General features: G+C 52.7%; 1 protein-coding gene across 4 annotated transcripts in view; it reads right to left on the bottom strand.

Moving 5' to 3' along the window:
* IGDCC4 (immunoglobulin superfamily DCC subclass member 4) overlaps positions 1–16,496 on the bottom strand; it is a 40,393-nt gene that overhangs the window by 3,337 nt on the left and 20,560 nt on the right. The window contains exons 6-19 of one of the 4 annotated variants that reach the window (XM_058737352.1): positions 13,628–13,783; positions 12,406–12,819; positions 11,717–11,881; positions 11,041–11,178; positions 10,015–10,167; positions 8,751–8,990; positions 8,497–8,598; positions 6,128–6,311; positions 5,239–5,366; positions 3,519–3,689; positions 3,129–3,266; positions 1,891–1,996; positions 1,170–1,398; positions 239–400 (exon numbers count right to left, since the gene is read on the bottom strand). In XM_058737352.1, the coding sequence (XP_058593335.1) occupies positions 239–400; positions 1,170–1,398; positions 1,891–1,996; positions 3,129–3,266; positions 3,519–3,689; positions 5,239–5,366; positions 6,128–6,311; positions 8,497–8,598; positions 8,751–8,990; positions 10,015–10,167; positions 11,041–11,178; positions 11,717–11,881; positions 12,406–12,819; positions 13,628–13,783 (2,486 nt within the window). Of the gene's footprint in view, positions 1–238; positions 401–1,169; positions 1,399–1,890; positions 1,997–3,128; positions 3,267–3,518; positions 3,690–5,238; positions 5,367–6,127; positions 6,312–8,496; positions 8,599–8,750; positions 8,991–9,993; positions 10,168–11,040; positions 11,179–11,716; positions 11,882–12,405; positions 12,820–13,627; positions 13,784–16,496 lie in introns of all 4 variants that reach the window. The other 3 variants (XM_058737351.1, XM_058737348.1, XM_058737350.1) reach the window with 3 other exon arrangements.

Genomic DNA, 16,496 nt, shown 5'->3' with positions numbered 1-16,496 from the left:
GCCAGGCCCACATAGGTATGGGGAGAGGAGTGACTGTCTTCAACTCAGGTGAAACAGATTCCCGGAAACTGCCTGCCTTTCACCCGCCCACCTTCAGAGGCTCCAGGGGGTCTCTCCTAGCTAGACTTCCATCCCCAGGGAAATTACCCTCAGAGGTCACCAGAAAGCTCACTACTTACTCTTCACAAGCACAGAGCCCCTTCTCTCCTTTCCTGCCCCTCCTTCCCAGGACACTGACCTTTATGGCGTCATACACCAGAGCCTGCAGCAACAGTGTCTGCCCAGTTCCAGCAGGGGGCAGCAGGGCCCGGGTCAGAGAAGGCATGGCGCCTGCTGGGGGCAGCTCACAGCCAGCCCAGGAACCTGCCCAGCTTGGCCCACCTGGCTGAGCCCAGGAGATCTGCAAGGGGGGAAAGACACAGGAGCACTGAAGGCTTGAGTGGAAGAGGAGAGCAGAAGAGAGGGAAGTGGATGGAGACTCTTGGCCTTCTTGCTACCTCCCCACTAGGGCTGTGGGGAGGGCCTGAGAGTCTGGGGGTGAATTTGAGGATGGAGAATTCTTCCTGCAGAAAAGCCAAATACCACCTGCTTTGGCAAAGCCTAGAAGTGTCCAAGCCAAGCAGGCTCTTTTTCACCACAGGGGCAGGGAAAGGGGGAAGAAGCACTCATGGGTGTGAGCAGGCTCTTCAGAGAAGGTCAGGATGAGCCACCGCTGCTGGCGTGGAAGGTACCTGCCCTATGTCGGCCTACCTTATCCCGGTCCTGGTCTCACCGGGCCACAGCCAAGCTGACCAGCCTCTTGTCCTGGTCAGGACTGGGAGGAATGGGTCTTAGAGGTTTCTCCAGCTCCCAGCACAAGGAGGGATCTGGGCGTTGTGGCCACTCTGAGTCACCGGCAAACAGTCCACAGGAGGCCCTTCCCTCCTTCCAGGAGAACCAGACTGACCTATTCTGCCAGGGATGGAGGCCCATCTGCTTCCCTGCCCTGCCAACCCTTTCAGGGACGAAGGAGAGAGTGCCTTTTCTTCTACAGCTGGTCCAGGGAAGGGGAGGAGGAGGGTGGAGGAGTTTCTCTCTGGGTACACACATTGTACTCTTGCGCCCCCAGGTGTCCTATTTGGAAATGAGCTGTGGTGTGGGGCTCTGACCTGCCCAGGCTCCAGGCTTACCTTTCTCTTGGAGTGACCCCGGCAGTCTGAAGCCCCGCCACCCATAAGGCTGTGCACTTCAGCCCTGTCCTCGATGTCTGAGGGCGGTGGAGACCAGTCCTGGGGACGGGGGTGCACAAGGGACTCCAGTTCATGGGCAGCTGGGGGGCTGGGGGGCCCAAGGCGGGCTCTAGAGTACAGTGCAGGGTTCCCAGCATTGGCCGTAGAGGACAGGCCCGGGAGGGCTTCTCTGGAAGGGAAGATAGGGAATCAGGCACAGTGGTCAAAAAGTGAGGGGTAGAGGCAGGACTGGGATCTAGTTCAGCCTATGTCCTTGGGCAGGTTCCTGCCCATCTCTGGAACTTGGTTTCCCTGTCTGTGTAATGATTAAGAAACTGTTCAAAACAGCTGAAACATTGCAAATGGGACCTTCCCTCCCTTGACTCCAGGTATCTGAAGATTTGGGGTCCCTCCTTCCAAGATGCTGGTACCTACAGAGAGAGTGAGAGAAGGCAGCTCTGCCTATGCCCGCCCTTGCTGAGGAGGTAGGCTGGGGGATCCCCTAAACCCACTCCCCACTCTCATGAGGATATCACCCCCAATCCCTCCATCCTAGAATCCTAATTTTAATGGAGGCGCTGAGGGTTCCTTGGCAAATCGTGGCCATTCTCCCTGCTTTCTCGTCTCTGGAGCCCTTCTGGAAATCTCTCCTCTCTGTAGTCAGACTGGCTTCTTCACCCACCTGTGGGGGCTGCGGCGCAGGCCAGCACACATGCAGGCCAGGAGGCAGAGGAGGCCCAGGCAGACACCCACAATGATGCCTGTGACTGAGTGCACGTCCAAGGAGTCTGGTGGTGGAGACAGAGGGGACAGAACAGGTCAAGGCCAGAGGCTCAGGGTTCATAGAGTCTCACCCTTTGGACACTCAAAATCTTTTTTTTTCAAGTATTTTTTTAAGTTTATTTATTTTGAGAGAGGGAGAGAGTGAGTGAGCATGAATAGGGGAGGGGCAGAGAGAGAGAGGGAGAGAGAGAATCCCAAACAAGTTCCACACTGTCAGCACAGAGCCCGATGTAGGGCTTGATCTCACGAACTGTGAGATCATGACCTGAGCCAAAATCAAGAGTCAGATACTTAACCGGATGAGCCACCCAGGTGCCCCCTGACACTCAGAATGCAAGAAGGGGTCCACCACTGCCTCTCTGACTATCCTCCCCATTGGAAATCTGAAGTTATGGTCCCTGTTTGTCAACCTGGCCTTTCAGTGAAACACAACTGGGACTGGTTTCGTGGGTGTGCTACAAGGTTGATCTCACGGGGCTCACACTTGGAAGGGCTCCGTGCTTGGTTTAATGCTCTGCTGTCCCCATCTTGAAATTCTAATTTTTTAAAAATAATATTTGAGAGAGAGAGGCACAGAGTGCAAGTGGGGGAAGGAGAGAGAGGGAGATACAGAATCCGAAACAGACTCCAGGCTCTGAGCTGTCAGCACAGAGCCTGATGCAGGGCTCGAACTCATGAATGGTGAGATCATGACCTGAGCTGAAGTCAGATGCTTAACCAACTGAGCCACCCAGGTGCCCCGAAATTCTGATTTTTAAAGAAAGGCCCCACATTTTCGTTTCACACTTGGCCCTGCAAATTATATAGCCAGTTCTGTTGCCCACTCCCACCCCATAAGGCTCGTCATGTCTCCAAACCAATCCTCCAATCAAAGCAATTTCCCAAAGAACAAAGCCAGTCTCCCACAAGTCTGACCTCTCGACTGAATCACCACTGAACTACACCCAATTTCCCCTTCAAATTTGTCCTCTCTGCACCAAACTACGAGGCCAGCTGTCCAAAACAATGAAATGGTAGTTGTGCCTGGGAACAGGGCCTTGGAAGAGATAACTTTAGCATTAGAGGTCAACTTGAGGGGCCTCAGAAGAACTTAGGCTCTTCCAGGATGGACCCACTTTTCCCTCCCTGCCCTCATACCTGAGAGCTTCTCCTGGAGAGTGATCACATCCTGCAGACCAGAGAAGGGCCCAGGCCCCACCTCTGTGCGTGCCCCCATCTTGAAGAAGTACCTCGTGTCACTCTCAAGGCCGTGTACCTCAGCACTGAAGATGTTTCCTGGGGGCAGGGGGAAGCAGGGAGAGCAGGGTTGGGGGGCTGGGTGGGGATGGGATGCAGAGATAGCCTGGAAAGCAGGACTCGGAAGGTATGCTCTCCCACTCAGGCACTAGCTTCTTCCTCTTCCTTCTAGAAAGCCCCGGGACAAACCTCAGCCACACTCTCACCACTAACCCAGCCACTGGAGAGGTTGGGAAAGGGAGAGAGAGTGTGGACGCTCCTGCTCAGATGCCCTGGTGTGGGAGCCCTCACCCTCCGTGGTGAGCAGGGTCCACTGGTGCTCGGGCTGGGTGTGGTTGTTGCTGTATAGAATCAGATATTCCACGATCTCGCCATTGGGCTCCGTCGGGGGACACCAGTGCAGCCGAACGGTGGATGGCGTCAGGGGGCTCAGGCGCAGGTCGGATGGCGGCGTTGAGGGCCCTGGGGTGCAGGGGAAGAGATGAGGAGAGGCACAGTCACTGAGAGCCCCAGCTCTGGGGGCAGCTGGGAAAAGGGGCATGAGGACATGGCCTTCCTTTCTCCTCCTTCACTGGACAAACCACAAACCACAAAACAAAATGAGATCTGATCTCTAACTGGGGAGTTTCTGGAAAACAGCTGGAAAGGTTTCACTATTTCTCCCCTTCCAGAAACTCTCCAAGTCTTCAAGTAAAATTCATTGATGCCCTATGTAGCCTTTGTCTATGTCTGCCCCTGACACAGGTCCTAAGGGTCATGGGAAGCCCAGTGTGAGAAGTACAACCTTGGAAGTCTTTGTGTTCTGTTTTTAGAGAAGAAGCTGATCCCAGGGGATGGGGGTGAATGAGGGAGGGTGAGAAGTAGGGACACAGGTGACTAATGAGTTGGAAAGGGTCAGATATTTGGGGTTTCAGGTCTTCAAGTCCTGGCAGAGGATAAGATGGGGACCCAAGGCTCTAAGGTGCAAGACAGCCACAGCATTACAGGCTGTCAGAACCCTCTTTGACTCTCAGCTCTAGTCTCCCACCCCCGCCCCCCATCTGCAAAAGGAGAAAACATCCCCTGTCTGTAGCATGGCCAGTTGTGCTGGGGAGCCTATGTCATAAAGTCTCCTCTGAGAAAACAATGGGGCCGCCTCAACTTCCTATGCAGTTTAAGACCACAATAACTGAAGTCATAAGTAGGTGAGAAACAATTTGTAAAGAGTGCTTTTAAAGAACAAATCCATGAGTGCAGAACTCTCACCCCCACCCCCCAAACGTCTTCCTATATCAGATCCTGGGACAAAGGTCTTCTGTCTATGGGAAGGTAAACAGTTTTAGGGCTGATAGAACTGAAGAGCCTCTGCTATGAGAACAAAAACCCATTTGTCTTGGAATGGCATTTCTAGAGGTTACACAGTCACAGACTTGGACAGTGAGTGGCCCCATCCTTTCTTGTTACAGATGGGGAAACATAGGCCCAATGGGGAAGGGATCTGCCCAAGGTTTCCTGTGTGCCAGGGGCAGGATGGGGACCCAAGTGTAGAATCCACGACGCCTCCCTGACCTGGCCCCTCTTCACCAACTCAGTGAGGTCTTGGCAGACCCATAAAAGAAGCCACTCCTCTAAATCTTATTATGTTTATGCCTAAAGCACAGGACTGGCCTACACAAATGCAAAGTCAATGATAGACAGAAATGGGGCTCTGAGGGACGTATCAAAAAAGAAGGCCCGGGGTGCCTGGGTGGCTCAGTCGGTTGGGCGTTCGACTTTGGCTCAGGTCGTGATCTCACAGCTTGTGAGTTCGGGCCCCACGTCGGGCTCTGTGCTGACAGCTCGGAGCCTGGAGCCTGCTTCGGATTCTGTGTCTCCCTCTCTCTCTCTCTCTCTGCTCCTCCCCCACTTGTGCTCTGTCTATCAAAAATAAATAAATGTAAAAAAAAAAAATTAAGAAAAAAAAAAAAAAGAAGGCCGTTGGGCAAGAAGGATTGCTTGTAAAAGATGGACTGCTGGCAAGGGGGCCACTCACGGTCAGGCAGGGTGGAGCGCTCCACCACGGAGCCGAAAGGCCCGTCCATGTCCACTCCGTGGGACTGTACTGCAAACTCATATTTGGTGAATGGCTTCAGCCCACCAATGAGGATGTCTTCTCCAGAACTGTTGAGGCAAGAAATGTGACTGGTGCTTCAGGCACCCCCTCCTAGCAAGGCATCCCCTCCAAATCCACTCCCCCAGTCCAGCCCAGCCCAGCTCCAGGCCCCACCCTGGGCAGGGAATCTGCTCTCTGGCATGGGGGCCGCTGACACCACCCAGGGGCCCTATAGAGAGGTCTGGATGTACGCTGCTCCCAAGGTATTCTGTCCAATCTCCGAACTAGGCGTCCTGCTCCAGGAAACCTGCCTGGATTAATCCAAGTCATTGAGCACCCAAGGAACCATCTCTGATGCATCTTTTCCTTGACTTAATTGTCCTTTAGTTGCAGCTGTACATAACTATCGTGTTTTTCTACTTTAGCCTATTTTACTTGCTTTGTAGTGTTTTCTATTATATTTTTATGCAATTTTTCCTCTGCCAAACCAACAGCTCCTCAGGGCAATGGCTGTGCCTTCCAATCTGACTGGGGGCCCTCTCAGCACAGCATCTGGGCTCTCTCCTCCCCATCATGTCAGGAGGCCTCTGAGGTCGAAGAAATGGGTCTGTCCTGCATCACATTCTCTGGGGTTGAGTATGAGGTTCTGTGTGAGGGGATGGGATAACAGGACTCCCCTTTTCCACCTGTCACCATCAGGGCGTCAGACCCTCAGTGTGCCACAGTGCAACATGCGAGCCATGAAAGGTTCCTGAATCCCTGGGGTCCCTCCCCCCCATCACCAGCTGCTGCTTTCCTCCCCCCTCACAGCATTAGCTGGCTTCCCTACCTGGTATAATAGGTGACCAGGGAGGCATTCCTGAGCCCCCAGGGGCTGAAGCGCACAGTATAGTTTACAATCTTGACCGTGGTGAAGTCTGGCTTTTTCCACCGAAGCCAAATGGATGTGGAGCTATTTGATTCGGCATGGACGTGGGCGGGGGGCAAGGGTGGTCCCCTCTGGATGGGCAAGTCTGGAAGGTGAAAACTGCGTGTGGGGAAAGGAGGGAGGACACTCATCCCGAAATATGGGCAGTGGTTTGCAGTTCCCAAGGCACTTATTTTCACCCTCTCTCCTCCCATCCTGAGAGTTGAGTAGCATCATTCCCACTTCACGGATGAAGAAACCGAGGCTCCCAAGAATTTAAGTGATTTTGGCCAAGGTCATATAAATAGCAAACTGTCTAGAGAGAGGCAACAAATCATGGCAATTAAAAGCAAAGATTTTAGGGCCAGGTTACCCTGGTTCCAATTCTAGCTCTGCCATGTACTAGCTGTGTGACCTGGGAGAAGTTACTTAACCTCTCTCTGCCTCCAGTCCCTATTCTGTCAGTGGAGCTGATAATATACTTACCTCATAGTATTGTTATGAGGACTAAATCAGTTACTATTTGTTAAGTACACAGAAAAGCATCTTGCAGGGGTGCCTGGGTGGTTCAGTCGGTTGAGTGTCCGACTTTGGCTCAGGTTATGATCTCGCGGTCCGTGAGTTCGAGCCCCGCATCGGGCTCTGTGCTGACAGCTCAGAGCCTGGAGCCTGCTTCAGATTCTGTCTCCTTCCCTCTCTGCCCCTCCCACACTTGTGCTCTGTCTCCGTCTCTCAAAAATAAATAAATGTAAAAAAAAATTTTTTTTAATAAAAAAAAAAAGAAAAGCATCTTGCATATTGTTATGAACTGAATGTTTGCGCCTCCTGCCAGATTCCTATGTTGACATTTGAACACATGGTGGTGCCCTCATGAATGGGATTATTTCCTATCTTTGTCCATCCAGGCTGCTATAACAAAGTACCATAGACTGGGTGGCTTATAAACAAAAGAAATTTATTTCCCACAGCTATGGAAGCTGGAGTCTAAGATCCGGATGCCAGCATGCTCAAGTTCTGGTAAGAGCCCATTTGTGGGCTACAGACTGCCGACTTCTCCTTGTATGATATTATGGAGGACAGCAGAGAGAGGAAGTGAGCTCTCTTGTGACATTTATAAGGGCATCAATCCTATTCATAAGAGCCCCACCCTCACGACCTCATCTAATCCTATTTACCTTCTAGTACATCATATTGGAGGGTAGAGTTTCAATGTATGAATTGTGGGGATGGAGGGGGAGACACAAACTTTCAGCACATAACTGCCCTTGTAGAAGAACCCCCCAGAGAGCCCTCCAGCCCTCTTTCTGCCATGTGAGGATACAGTGAGAAGATGGCCTATGGTCTGTAAACCAGAAAGTGGACTCTCACTAGACACTGACTCTACTGGCACCTTGACCTCGGACTTTCTCCAGAACTGTGAAAAATAAATGGTTGTTTAAGCCACTCGGTCTGGGGTATTTTTATTATAGCAGCCCGAACTAAGACATATATAGTGAGTACTATAGGATGATGTGTTCATTACATAAGTATAAAATAAAATAAACTCCATGACAGCAGGTACCTTATCTGTATTGTTCATCACTAAATTTCCAGAACAGGGCAGTAGACACTTAGTAAAATATTTGCTGAATGAACAAACTGGAATTAGAACTCAGGTCTCCTGGCTCCTGGTTGAGGGCTCCTTTGACAAAACCGCATGGTTAAAAATCAGCCTGGGAAGTCAGGGGTGAGGGGATCCATGATGGGCACCCAAGGTGGCCCATACAAAGCCAGTAGGCAGTGTACTACAGTGGAAAGACTCGTTGGGCAGCCCAGAGTCCCGGTTCTAGTCTAGGCTCTGTGCAACCTTGGGTAAAGTCCCTTTACCTCTCTGAGTCTCACTTTCCTGATGGGCCACATAAGGACACTCTCCCTGCCTAGAGTGGAGGGATAATCTGATAGGCAGTGTGATGTAGGTGGATGTATTTTAAAACATGTTTAAAGGTCAAACAGGGTCAGGAGTCACCGATTAGCCGTGGGGTTTCTCTCTGTCCAAACCTTCCAAATTAGCACTGCTCATGGGTAATGAAAATGCGGTAGCAGTCCTGAAAGTGCACCAACTGAAGCTTCTGTCTGCGACAGAGGCTGTCTGGGGCTAGAAGAGGACCTCTGAGCCTAAGAGCATGGGTCTGGGGGTAGCTGAGGCTACCGGATGGCCTGACCACCAAGGCTGGCCCAGAGGGAAGGGAGAGGAAGAGGCTCACAGACCCTTCAACAGAGCCCTCCTCCCTCTCCTTCCCCAGCCCCCTCACCTGGCGTGGGAGCTTTTTCTGTCTTGCCCTTCCACACCGCTGCGTAGCCGTCCTCATGTTTGTTGAATGCCACGAGCTTCACCTCGTACAGCCGGCCAGGGGCTGGGGAAGGTCATGGGGGTCACTGGCTAGAGGGACCTCTGAGGCCACTCTTTCATCCCCAGATAGCACTCCATTCCCAACTCCCATGCCCAGCTTGCCCCGTTCACAACCAAGGCTATGCCCATCTCCCTCCCTCCCCCAGCCCTCCTCACCTAGCTGGGTCAACTCATACTGCTTCACTTTCTTCTTGAGCCGGACAGGCCCCACATCCCAAGCCTGGTCTCCACGGCCCCCTGGGGGACTCTCACCATTGGCCTCCTCCTCCTCGGCTCCCACCTCCCGCCAGTACAGTTTGTAGCCAGAGATCTGGGCAGGGTGAGGGGGAGGCTGCCACGACACGACCAGGGACTCCATTCTTGCCCGCACCTTCAACTCTGCAGGGGCAAAAGGGACTGGGGGCAAAGGAGCAGGATGGGAAGAAGGGGTGAGAGAATGGGAAGTGAGGAGAAGGAAGCCAGAGGTGGGAGAGGGGGACAGGTAGGAGGAAGCCAAAAGCAGGAAGCCAGCACTGAGTGAGAGCCTTGCCAGCCTCCTTGCAGTGAATGGACACTCAGCCACCACTCCTTGTGCCAGGCCTGGGCTCAGTCTAGAGGTGAACTCCCTATTCTACACACCCAGAGTGCTGAGAATGTAGGCGTGTCTCCTGAGCGCTTGCAAAGAGGTCAGCGAGGAGCACCTCTGGGGCGGTGCTGATAGTACCTGGCACAGCGTAGGGCTCCATAATTCTTCTGAAGGAATGCATGCGTGGATACTGACAGGCAAGGGGGTCGCAGGGGTTGCTGAGATTGGAAAGGAGGGAAGGAGCCATTGGTGTGGGGAGCCGACTTGGAGCCTAAGAGTGGGGCTTTATTATGTGTCAGACACTGTTCTAAGCCCTTTGTACATGTGTTTTATTCTCACAACCCTACAAAATAACAAAAATACTACTATCTCCATTTTACAGATAAGAAAACTGAGAAGTTAAGCGACTTGCCCAAGGTCACACAGAGAGCATATGTGCCAGGTTCTGTCTGCACTTAATCACTGTATTATCGGGCCTCTTGACAAAACCAACAATCACGATCAATGAAAAGCAACTAGTATTTAACAAGCTCTTATTACGTGCTGAACACTTGTTCACAATGCATTATTAATCCCTATGCCACCTTTGGCAATAAATGAAGCCTCGGAGTTGTGAATGGTTTGTCCAAGATCACGCAGGTAGAAGGGACACTGTAGCCCAGGTGTGTCTGTAAAGGCCAGCCCTTCGCCTCTACACCTGGCCTCCCTTACCCCTCAAGCAGGGGGAGCCATGGAAGGTCTCTGAAGGAGAGGGTGTTTGGGCCTGAGTTCTAAGGGCACACATACACTCCAGTCACACACACACGGTCCTTCCTCTCCCCTCAGACCCCCTACCGTGGCTCTGGTTGTGCATACTGGGCGTCCTGTGCTGCATCCACTGGGAGGGCGTCCCATAGCCAGCCCCTGTGCCAGCCGAAATCCGTACTCGATACACTTTGTTGGGCTGAAGCGAACTCAGCGTAAACTGTGTTTCATTCCCAGGCACCTCGGTGGAGAAAACCTGATCTGCTGGGACAGGAAACATGGCTGCTGGGTGGCCACCTAAAGACCAGGACCCCTAAACTCCCCTATACCAACTATTCCACCCCAGATCCTGGTTCCTCGGCGCCCATGGGAGCCTGAGGCCCTCTCAGCACTGACCCCTCAGTCATGGCTCCAGAGCTGACTCCTGGGCCTCCAGCCTGGGCTGACACAGGCCATCAGCCTCAGCTCAGAGTGGAGAGAACCACAGCATGCACTCTGCACTTCCCCATGAACTGTCTGTGACCATCCCTTCATACACACTCTAGGACGCAGGCACAAGGGGTTGTCTCTGAAGGCCATCAGGTACCGCCTGCCTTCTGGAGCTCTGATGACCACCCCAAGCCCCCTTCCTCGTGCTTCCCTCCTTTCTCACTCTCACCCTGCCCCCCTCCCCAGCCACTTGCCTTCTCCTAACTCTTTATCCTTTTCACACCCTCTCCCCTAGATCATCTACATCTGCTCTAACATGCCGTCCCCAGTGCTGTTTCCCCAATCCCACAAGCACACCCTCTACCTCCTGTTCTCTCATCTGCTTTTTGAGCTGGAAGGGACCCCAGGGATTATCTAGGCTACCTGCCTCATTTTACAGATGAGGAAACTGAGGCAGGGACTTAACCACATTACCCACTATAGCTGTAGAGGAGGTCGGGCTAGAACCCAGGCCTCTGTCTTGAGCTTTGCCTCTTTACCTTTCCCTACACCTAGCCCACACTCCTCTTGTCCAAGTTCATATTTCCCTACTCTACCTCTCTGCTTAATTTCCTCAGACTCTCCCCACCTCTACTTGGGTCCTCAGCTGCTCTGGCCAGCCCTTCACATCAATAATTCCCAGGCAGGTGGAGCCCTGCCCCCACTTACCTTCCTTTCCCAAACCGTACTCTATCTTGTACTTCACCACCTGCCCATTGCTCAGGCTGGGAGGCAGGGGCAGCCACGCCACCCTGATGTCCAAGGGGTTGGGGCTGGACAGGGAGAGCTGGGGTGCTGCACTGGGGACTGAGACAGAAGAACATCAGCGTGAGCTCTGCTCCACCGACGTGGAAGGTGAGGCCCAGGAGCGATCAGAGACTTGCCCAGGTCACACAGCAAGTCAGAAGTAGGCCCGGGATCTGAGGGAGGAAAGGGAGCCTCTCAGGGGAGCCCCAAACTGGAGATGAGGGGACATCCTTCCCACCCCAAAGCCAGAAAAAGGTTTGGGGCACAATCTTCCACATCCAATGGTTTCATGTCACTGGCCCCTGCCTGACTGGATGGTACATGGATATTGAGAAGGGCCATATGACAGAGGGAATCAAGACCTGTCCTCAAGTCCCCGCTGTACTACTGACCTTGGGCAAGTCACTCTCATTTTCTGGGCCTCAGTTTCCTAAACTGTAAATTGGGAAGAACCATTACCCACCCCCTTACAGGCCACAAAAGATGACATGAGGCAGGTAAAAGTCCCTTGGCAAACACTAGTGAAGAGAAGCCGAACTACCATCCCCAGGGAATTCTCTGGAACCCAAGGGGCCCACTGCAGGTTTAGAGGCCCTACCATCATCCAGTGTGTGGACCAGTGCTGGGGTAGAGGTGCGGCTGGCCCCCAGCTGGGAGTAGGCCACCACGTAGAACTCATAATCGGTGTTGGGTTCCAGGTCTCGAACCTGCAGCTCTGTGGTGTCATTGTTCACTGCAAACTGGTATTCCACATTGTCCATGCCTGGGGCAGTGACACAGGGACAAAGAAACTGTCACAAGACCACCCCCAGAGGCCTACCAGCTGGAGGTTATCTAGGGATCCTTCACATTGCCCCAGTCTCTGGAATAGTCTGTAACTAAATCATCAGATCATCTGAGCCCCAGAGTACAGACTTCCCTGGCTTCTAGTCCCACTGTATTAATTCCTCTGCCGGCTAGGAAGTTCTTTCTGGCGTCTAATTGAAGTGACTCCTGCTGCAGTTATAATAAACTGGCTCCAGGAGTGCCAAGGCATTTTTCTCTGGGAGGAAAAGCATCCTCTTCCTCCTCTATCATAATAGGCTGTGGCTGAGGGGGAAATGTGCTGCACACTTTGACCTTTCCAGCACATCGAAGACTACTGCCTAGCCCATACCTATGCGGGTCTGTTCCACGGGCTCCCACCCCATCCCACCCTATCCCCAAAGGTACCCACACGGCAACCCATCCGTCTTCTAACCTGTGCCCCCCTCAGGGCGCCCCCACGCGGGTCCCCAGCAGACTTACCTCGTGCCTTCTGGTAGTGGAGGGAGAAGCCGATGATCTGCTCGCTGTGCAGCTCGGGCCGCTCCCAGGCCACGAGCACGGTGGAGCTGCTCAGCGGCGTGGCCGTGACCCGCGTGGGGGCGCTGGGCAGCCCCTCGCGCACCACGACGGCCAGGGGCGCGGCGGCGCACGCGGTGCCTGCGCTGTTCTCCGCCACGCACTGGTAGTAGCCGGCGTCCTGCAGGCCGATCTGCGTGATGACCAGGCTGCCGCCGCCGCCCTGCACCTTGACGCGCCCGTTGGGCCGCAGGGGCGCCCCGTCGTGCAGCCAGCGCAGCGCGGGCCTGGGCTCCCCGGCCGCTCGACACACGAAGCGAGCCGTGCTCGCCCGCGTCCGCGACAGCGCCTCGGGCGCCTGCGAGATGGCAGGGGCCGCTGGGGGCGGGGAGGGGGACGCTGACCGCGCGCTCCGGCCGCCAGGGGTCCTGCCGCCTCTCTGCATACCCCGGCCGGCTGCCGCGCACCACCCCCCCCACATCGCTCCAGCCTCTCCCTGAGTCACCCCGCCCCCAAATACTCGCATGCGGCGCCGCCCTACCCCTGCTCCTCCCCCGTTTACCCCAGCCCCACGCCGCCAGCCTACTCCTCCTCGCTCCCAGTTGTCCCCGGGCCTCCCGAGCCTCCCCTAAGTACCCTAGCTCCTCCTGGGCCTCACCCCTCTCCCTCAGGTACCGTAACCTCTTCCCCTCCTTCTAGTGTCTCCCACACCAGGGAGACTCCCCCTTCGCCACAGTTATCCCAGCCCTGAGCAACTCCGTCCCCCAGTTTTTCGTGCCACCCAGACGACTCCACCGTCTCCCCTAACCCTCAGTCCTACCCCTCCCCCCATTACCTAGGTCCCGCTCAGACCACCCGTCGCCACCCCCCAATCACCCAAGTCATGCCCTAACCACCCCTCTCCTTCTCTCCCTGCCTCAACTTCCCCCACCCCTTCCTCCTATCCTTTCCCGCTCTTCCCCTCCTCCAGCGGTCCCCTGCACTACCCACCCTAACGAAGGGCCCCTCCCCTGAGCGCCGTCCCCCTAGCTCCAGCCCTTTTCCATCGTCCAGGGTCGCCCCTCAGTCCTTCTAACACACCCGCTTGCCCATCCCCCCTCCCCATCTTCCCTTCCCCACTCCTAGCTGACCCGGCCCAATCCGGTCCCCCTGAGCCCCTACTACCGGGTCCTCCACCCCGCCTCACCCAGCACGCGGAGCTCGGCGGCGGCCGTGGCGAAGTCGCGCGTGCGGGGCTTGTTAGCGCGGCAGACGTAGACGCCCGAGTGTCGGGGCTGCGCGCTGCTGATTAGTAAGTTGGTGCGGCCCAGGACGATGACATCCGTGGAGATGGGCTTCCCGTCTAGGGGAGGAGAGGAAGAGCGGTGGAGGGGGGCACCGAGGACTGGCCTTCCATCTACTCCTTGCATGGGGGGGGGGCCCTCAACACGGAACACAGCAGTCCCTTATTTGAATTTCAGTTCCTCCCATTGCTAGACAAGTGACCCTCTGTGAACCCTAGTGTCTCTGTCTGTAAAATGGGGAGAGAGATAGCCCCTAGCTGGAAGGGCTGCTGTGGGGCTGAAACAAATAAGGTTTGTGAGAAGGCCTGGCACAATGCAGGCACCTAACAGGTGCTCAGTAAACTAGTCACTTATTACCGTTACCATTATTATTAAATTCATTTCTCTCAAGAACTCACTCCTCCTGTATGGTGTTGTCCCAATACTGCTTGGAATTCTCTCTCTCTCTCTCTCTCTCTCTCTCTCTCTCTCTCTCTCTCCCTGCATGCCCACCCTCAAATAAATAAACTTAAAAAAAAAGAAGCCTGTGCTTTATGAACATGAACAGAAAATCTGGAGAAAAAATGCAAATGACCAAGAAATACAAAAAAGTGTTCAGCTTCACATAATCAAAAAAAATGCACATCAAAACACAGATGTTAATTTTCACCTATCAAATTAGGAAAGTTAAAAAAAAAATAATGTTTATTTATTTATTTATTTATTTTTTTGAGAGAGAGAGAGAGAGAGCATGAGCATGAGCAGGGGAGTGGCAGAGGGAGAAGGAGACAGAATCTGAAGCAGGCTCCAGGCTCTGACCTGTCAGCACAAAGCCCCACAAAGGGCTCAAACTCATGGACTGTGAAATCATGACCTGAACTGAACACGTGAGCCAAAGTCAGATGCTTAACCAAATGGGCCACCCAGGTGCCCCAAATTAGGAAAGGTTTTTAAAAAGGTAAGCTGCAATGCCAGAGAAAGGGTAAATGCTAATTGAGTCTCCACTTTGACTTTGACCCAGGGATCCCATTTGTGGGCAGCTGTCCTGGGGAGATATGAACAGGGCTGATCACTGTAATGTTAACTGTAATAGTGGATAACTGGAAAGGACTTAAAAATTCAACAGTAGAAACTGGCAAGTTGTATTATGGCTATATTCAAATGATGGAATATAGTCATTAAAATTACTTTTTGGGGGGCACCTGGCTGGCTCAGTCGGTAGAGCATCTGACGCTTGGATCCCAGGATCATGAGTTCAAGCCACATGTTGGGCATGGAGTCTTAAAAAATAAAATAAAATTACTTTTTGAAAAAGTTTTAGAGGGGCGCCTGGGTGGCTCAGTCAGTTAAACGTCCGACTTTGACTCAGGTCACGATCTCGCAGTTCGTGAGTTCGAGCCCCGCGTCGGGCTCTGGGCTGATGGCTCGGAGCCTGGAGCCTGCTTCCGATTCTGTGTCTCCCCCTCTCTCTGCCCCTCCCCTGTTCATGCTCTGTCTCTCTCTGTCTCAAAAATAAATAAACATTAAAAAATTAAAAAAATAATAAAAATAAAAATAAAAAAAGTTTTAGAGATGGAAAAATGCTTATGATATGCTGTGGACTGAAAGTAAGATTTGGAACTACTCCCAATTTTAGGGAAAAATGCACATATGCATAGAAGAAAATCTGGAAGAAAATACACTTGTATGTTAACAATTTTAATCTCTCGAAGAGAGATTAAATGGAATGTTTTCTGTTTCTGCTTTTCCCTAGTTTTCTACAATGAACACACACAACTTTTGTAATCAGAAGAAAACAAAACAAAAAGCTATGTCTCCTCCCTGACTTTGTGGAGTAAGTGTCTAGGAAAGGAACAGTGACCAGCATATCAGGAAGGAAATCCTTTTCCAGGCTTTCTCTTCCCAGTCTCTGTCCAGGAGTGCTATTAGCAGACTTTCTGTAAGGGAGCTCCCAGGACCATAGGTGTCAGGATTCTCTGGGACAGCAATTCTCAAACCCTCACTGTGTACTCGAATCACAGAATCTCAAAGAAACTTGTTAAGATGCAGAGGCCTAGGGCATGCCCCAGACTCTGCATTTCTAAATTGGTGCAGGTGGTAGGTCCAAAGACCACACTTTCAGCAGCAAGGACCTAGGGCAGTTGTTAAACATTAAGATTCCTGGTTCACAAGTGACCAGGCATGAAGGGAGGGGGTCTGCAGTTTTAATAAGCTCCCTGGGTCATCATGATACAAAGTCAGGATTTGAGAAACACTGATATTAGAATTTCTGGGTGATACCACAGGCTCATCCCAATAGTAGTATGAGGGTCCTGCTGGCCCCAGGATCCCAATAACTAAGTAAGTATCACAAATCCAATGAGGTGTGCAGGTTGGGGAGGCCCAAAGACACCAGCACTGTTACATCTCACCAGCTTGGGTGGGGGGATATATACTTTTCATTTTTTTATTTATTTTTCATTTTTAAAATATTTGTTTATTTTAAACAGCAGAGAGAGGGGGCAGAGGATTCAAAGCAGTCTCTGTGCTACAGCCTGACAGCAGAAAGACGGACGTGGGACTTGAACTCACAAACTGTGAGATCATGACCTGAGCTGAAGTCTGACGCTCAGCTGACTGAGCCACTCACATGTCCCTTGGGGGCGGGGGGATACATACTTGTTCAGTTTATTATTTTTCCTTAAACTCTATGTATACATTTCTTTCTTTCTTTCTTTCTTTCTTTCTTTCTTTCTTTCTTTCTTTCTTTCTTTCTTTCTTTCTTTCTGAGAGCACACACACACAGGGGAGGGG

Source organism: Neofelis nebulosa, chromosome 7, assembly GCF_028018385.1.
Source record: "Neofelis nebulosa isolate mNeoNeb1 chromosome 7, mNeoNeb1.pri, whole genome shotgun sequence".
NCBI classification, from domain to species: domain Eukaryota; kingdom Metazoa; phylum Chordata; class Mammalia; order Carnivora; family Felidae; genus Neofelis; species Neofelis nebulosa.
Note: the sequence above shows the minus strand (reverse complement) of the source record. Positions and strands in the feature narration are given on the sequence as shown.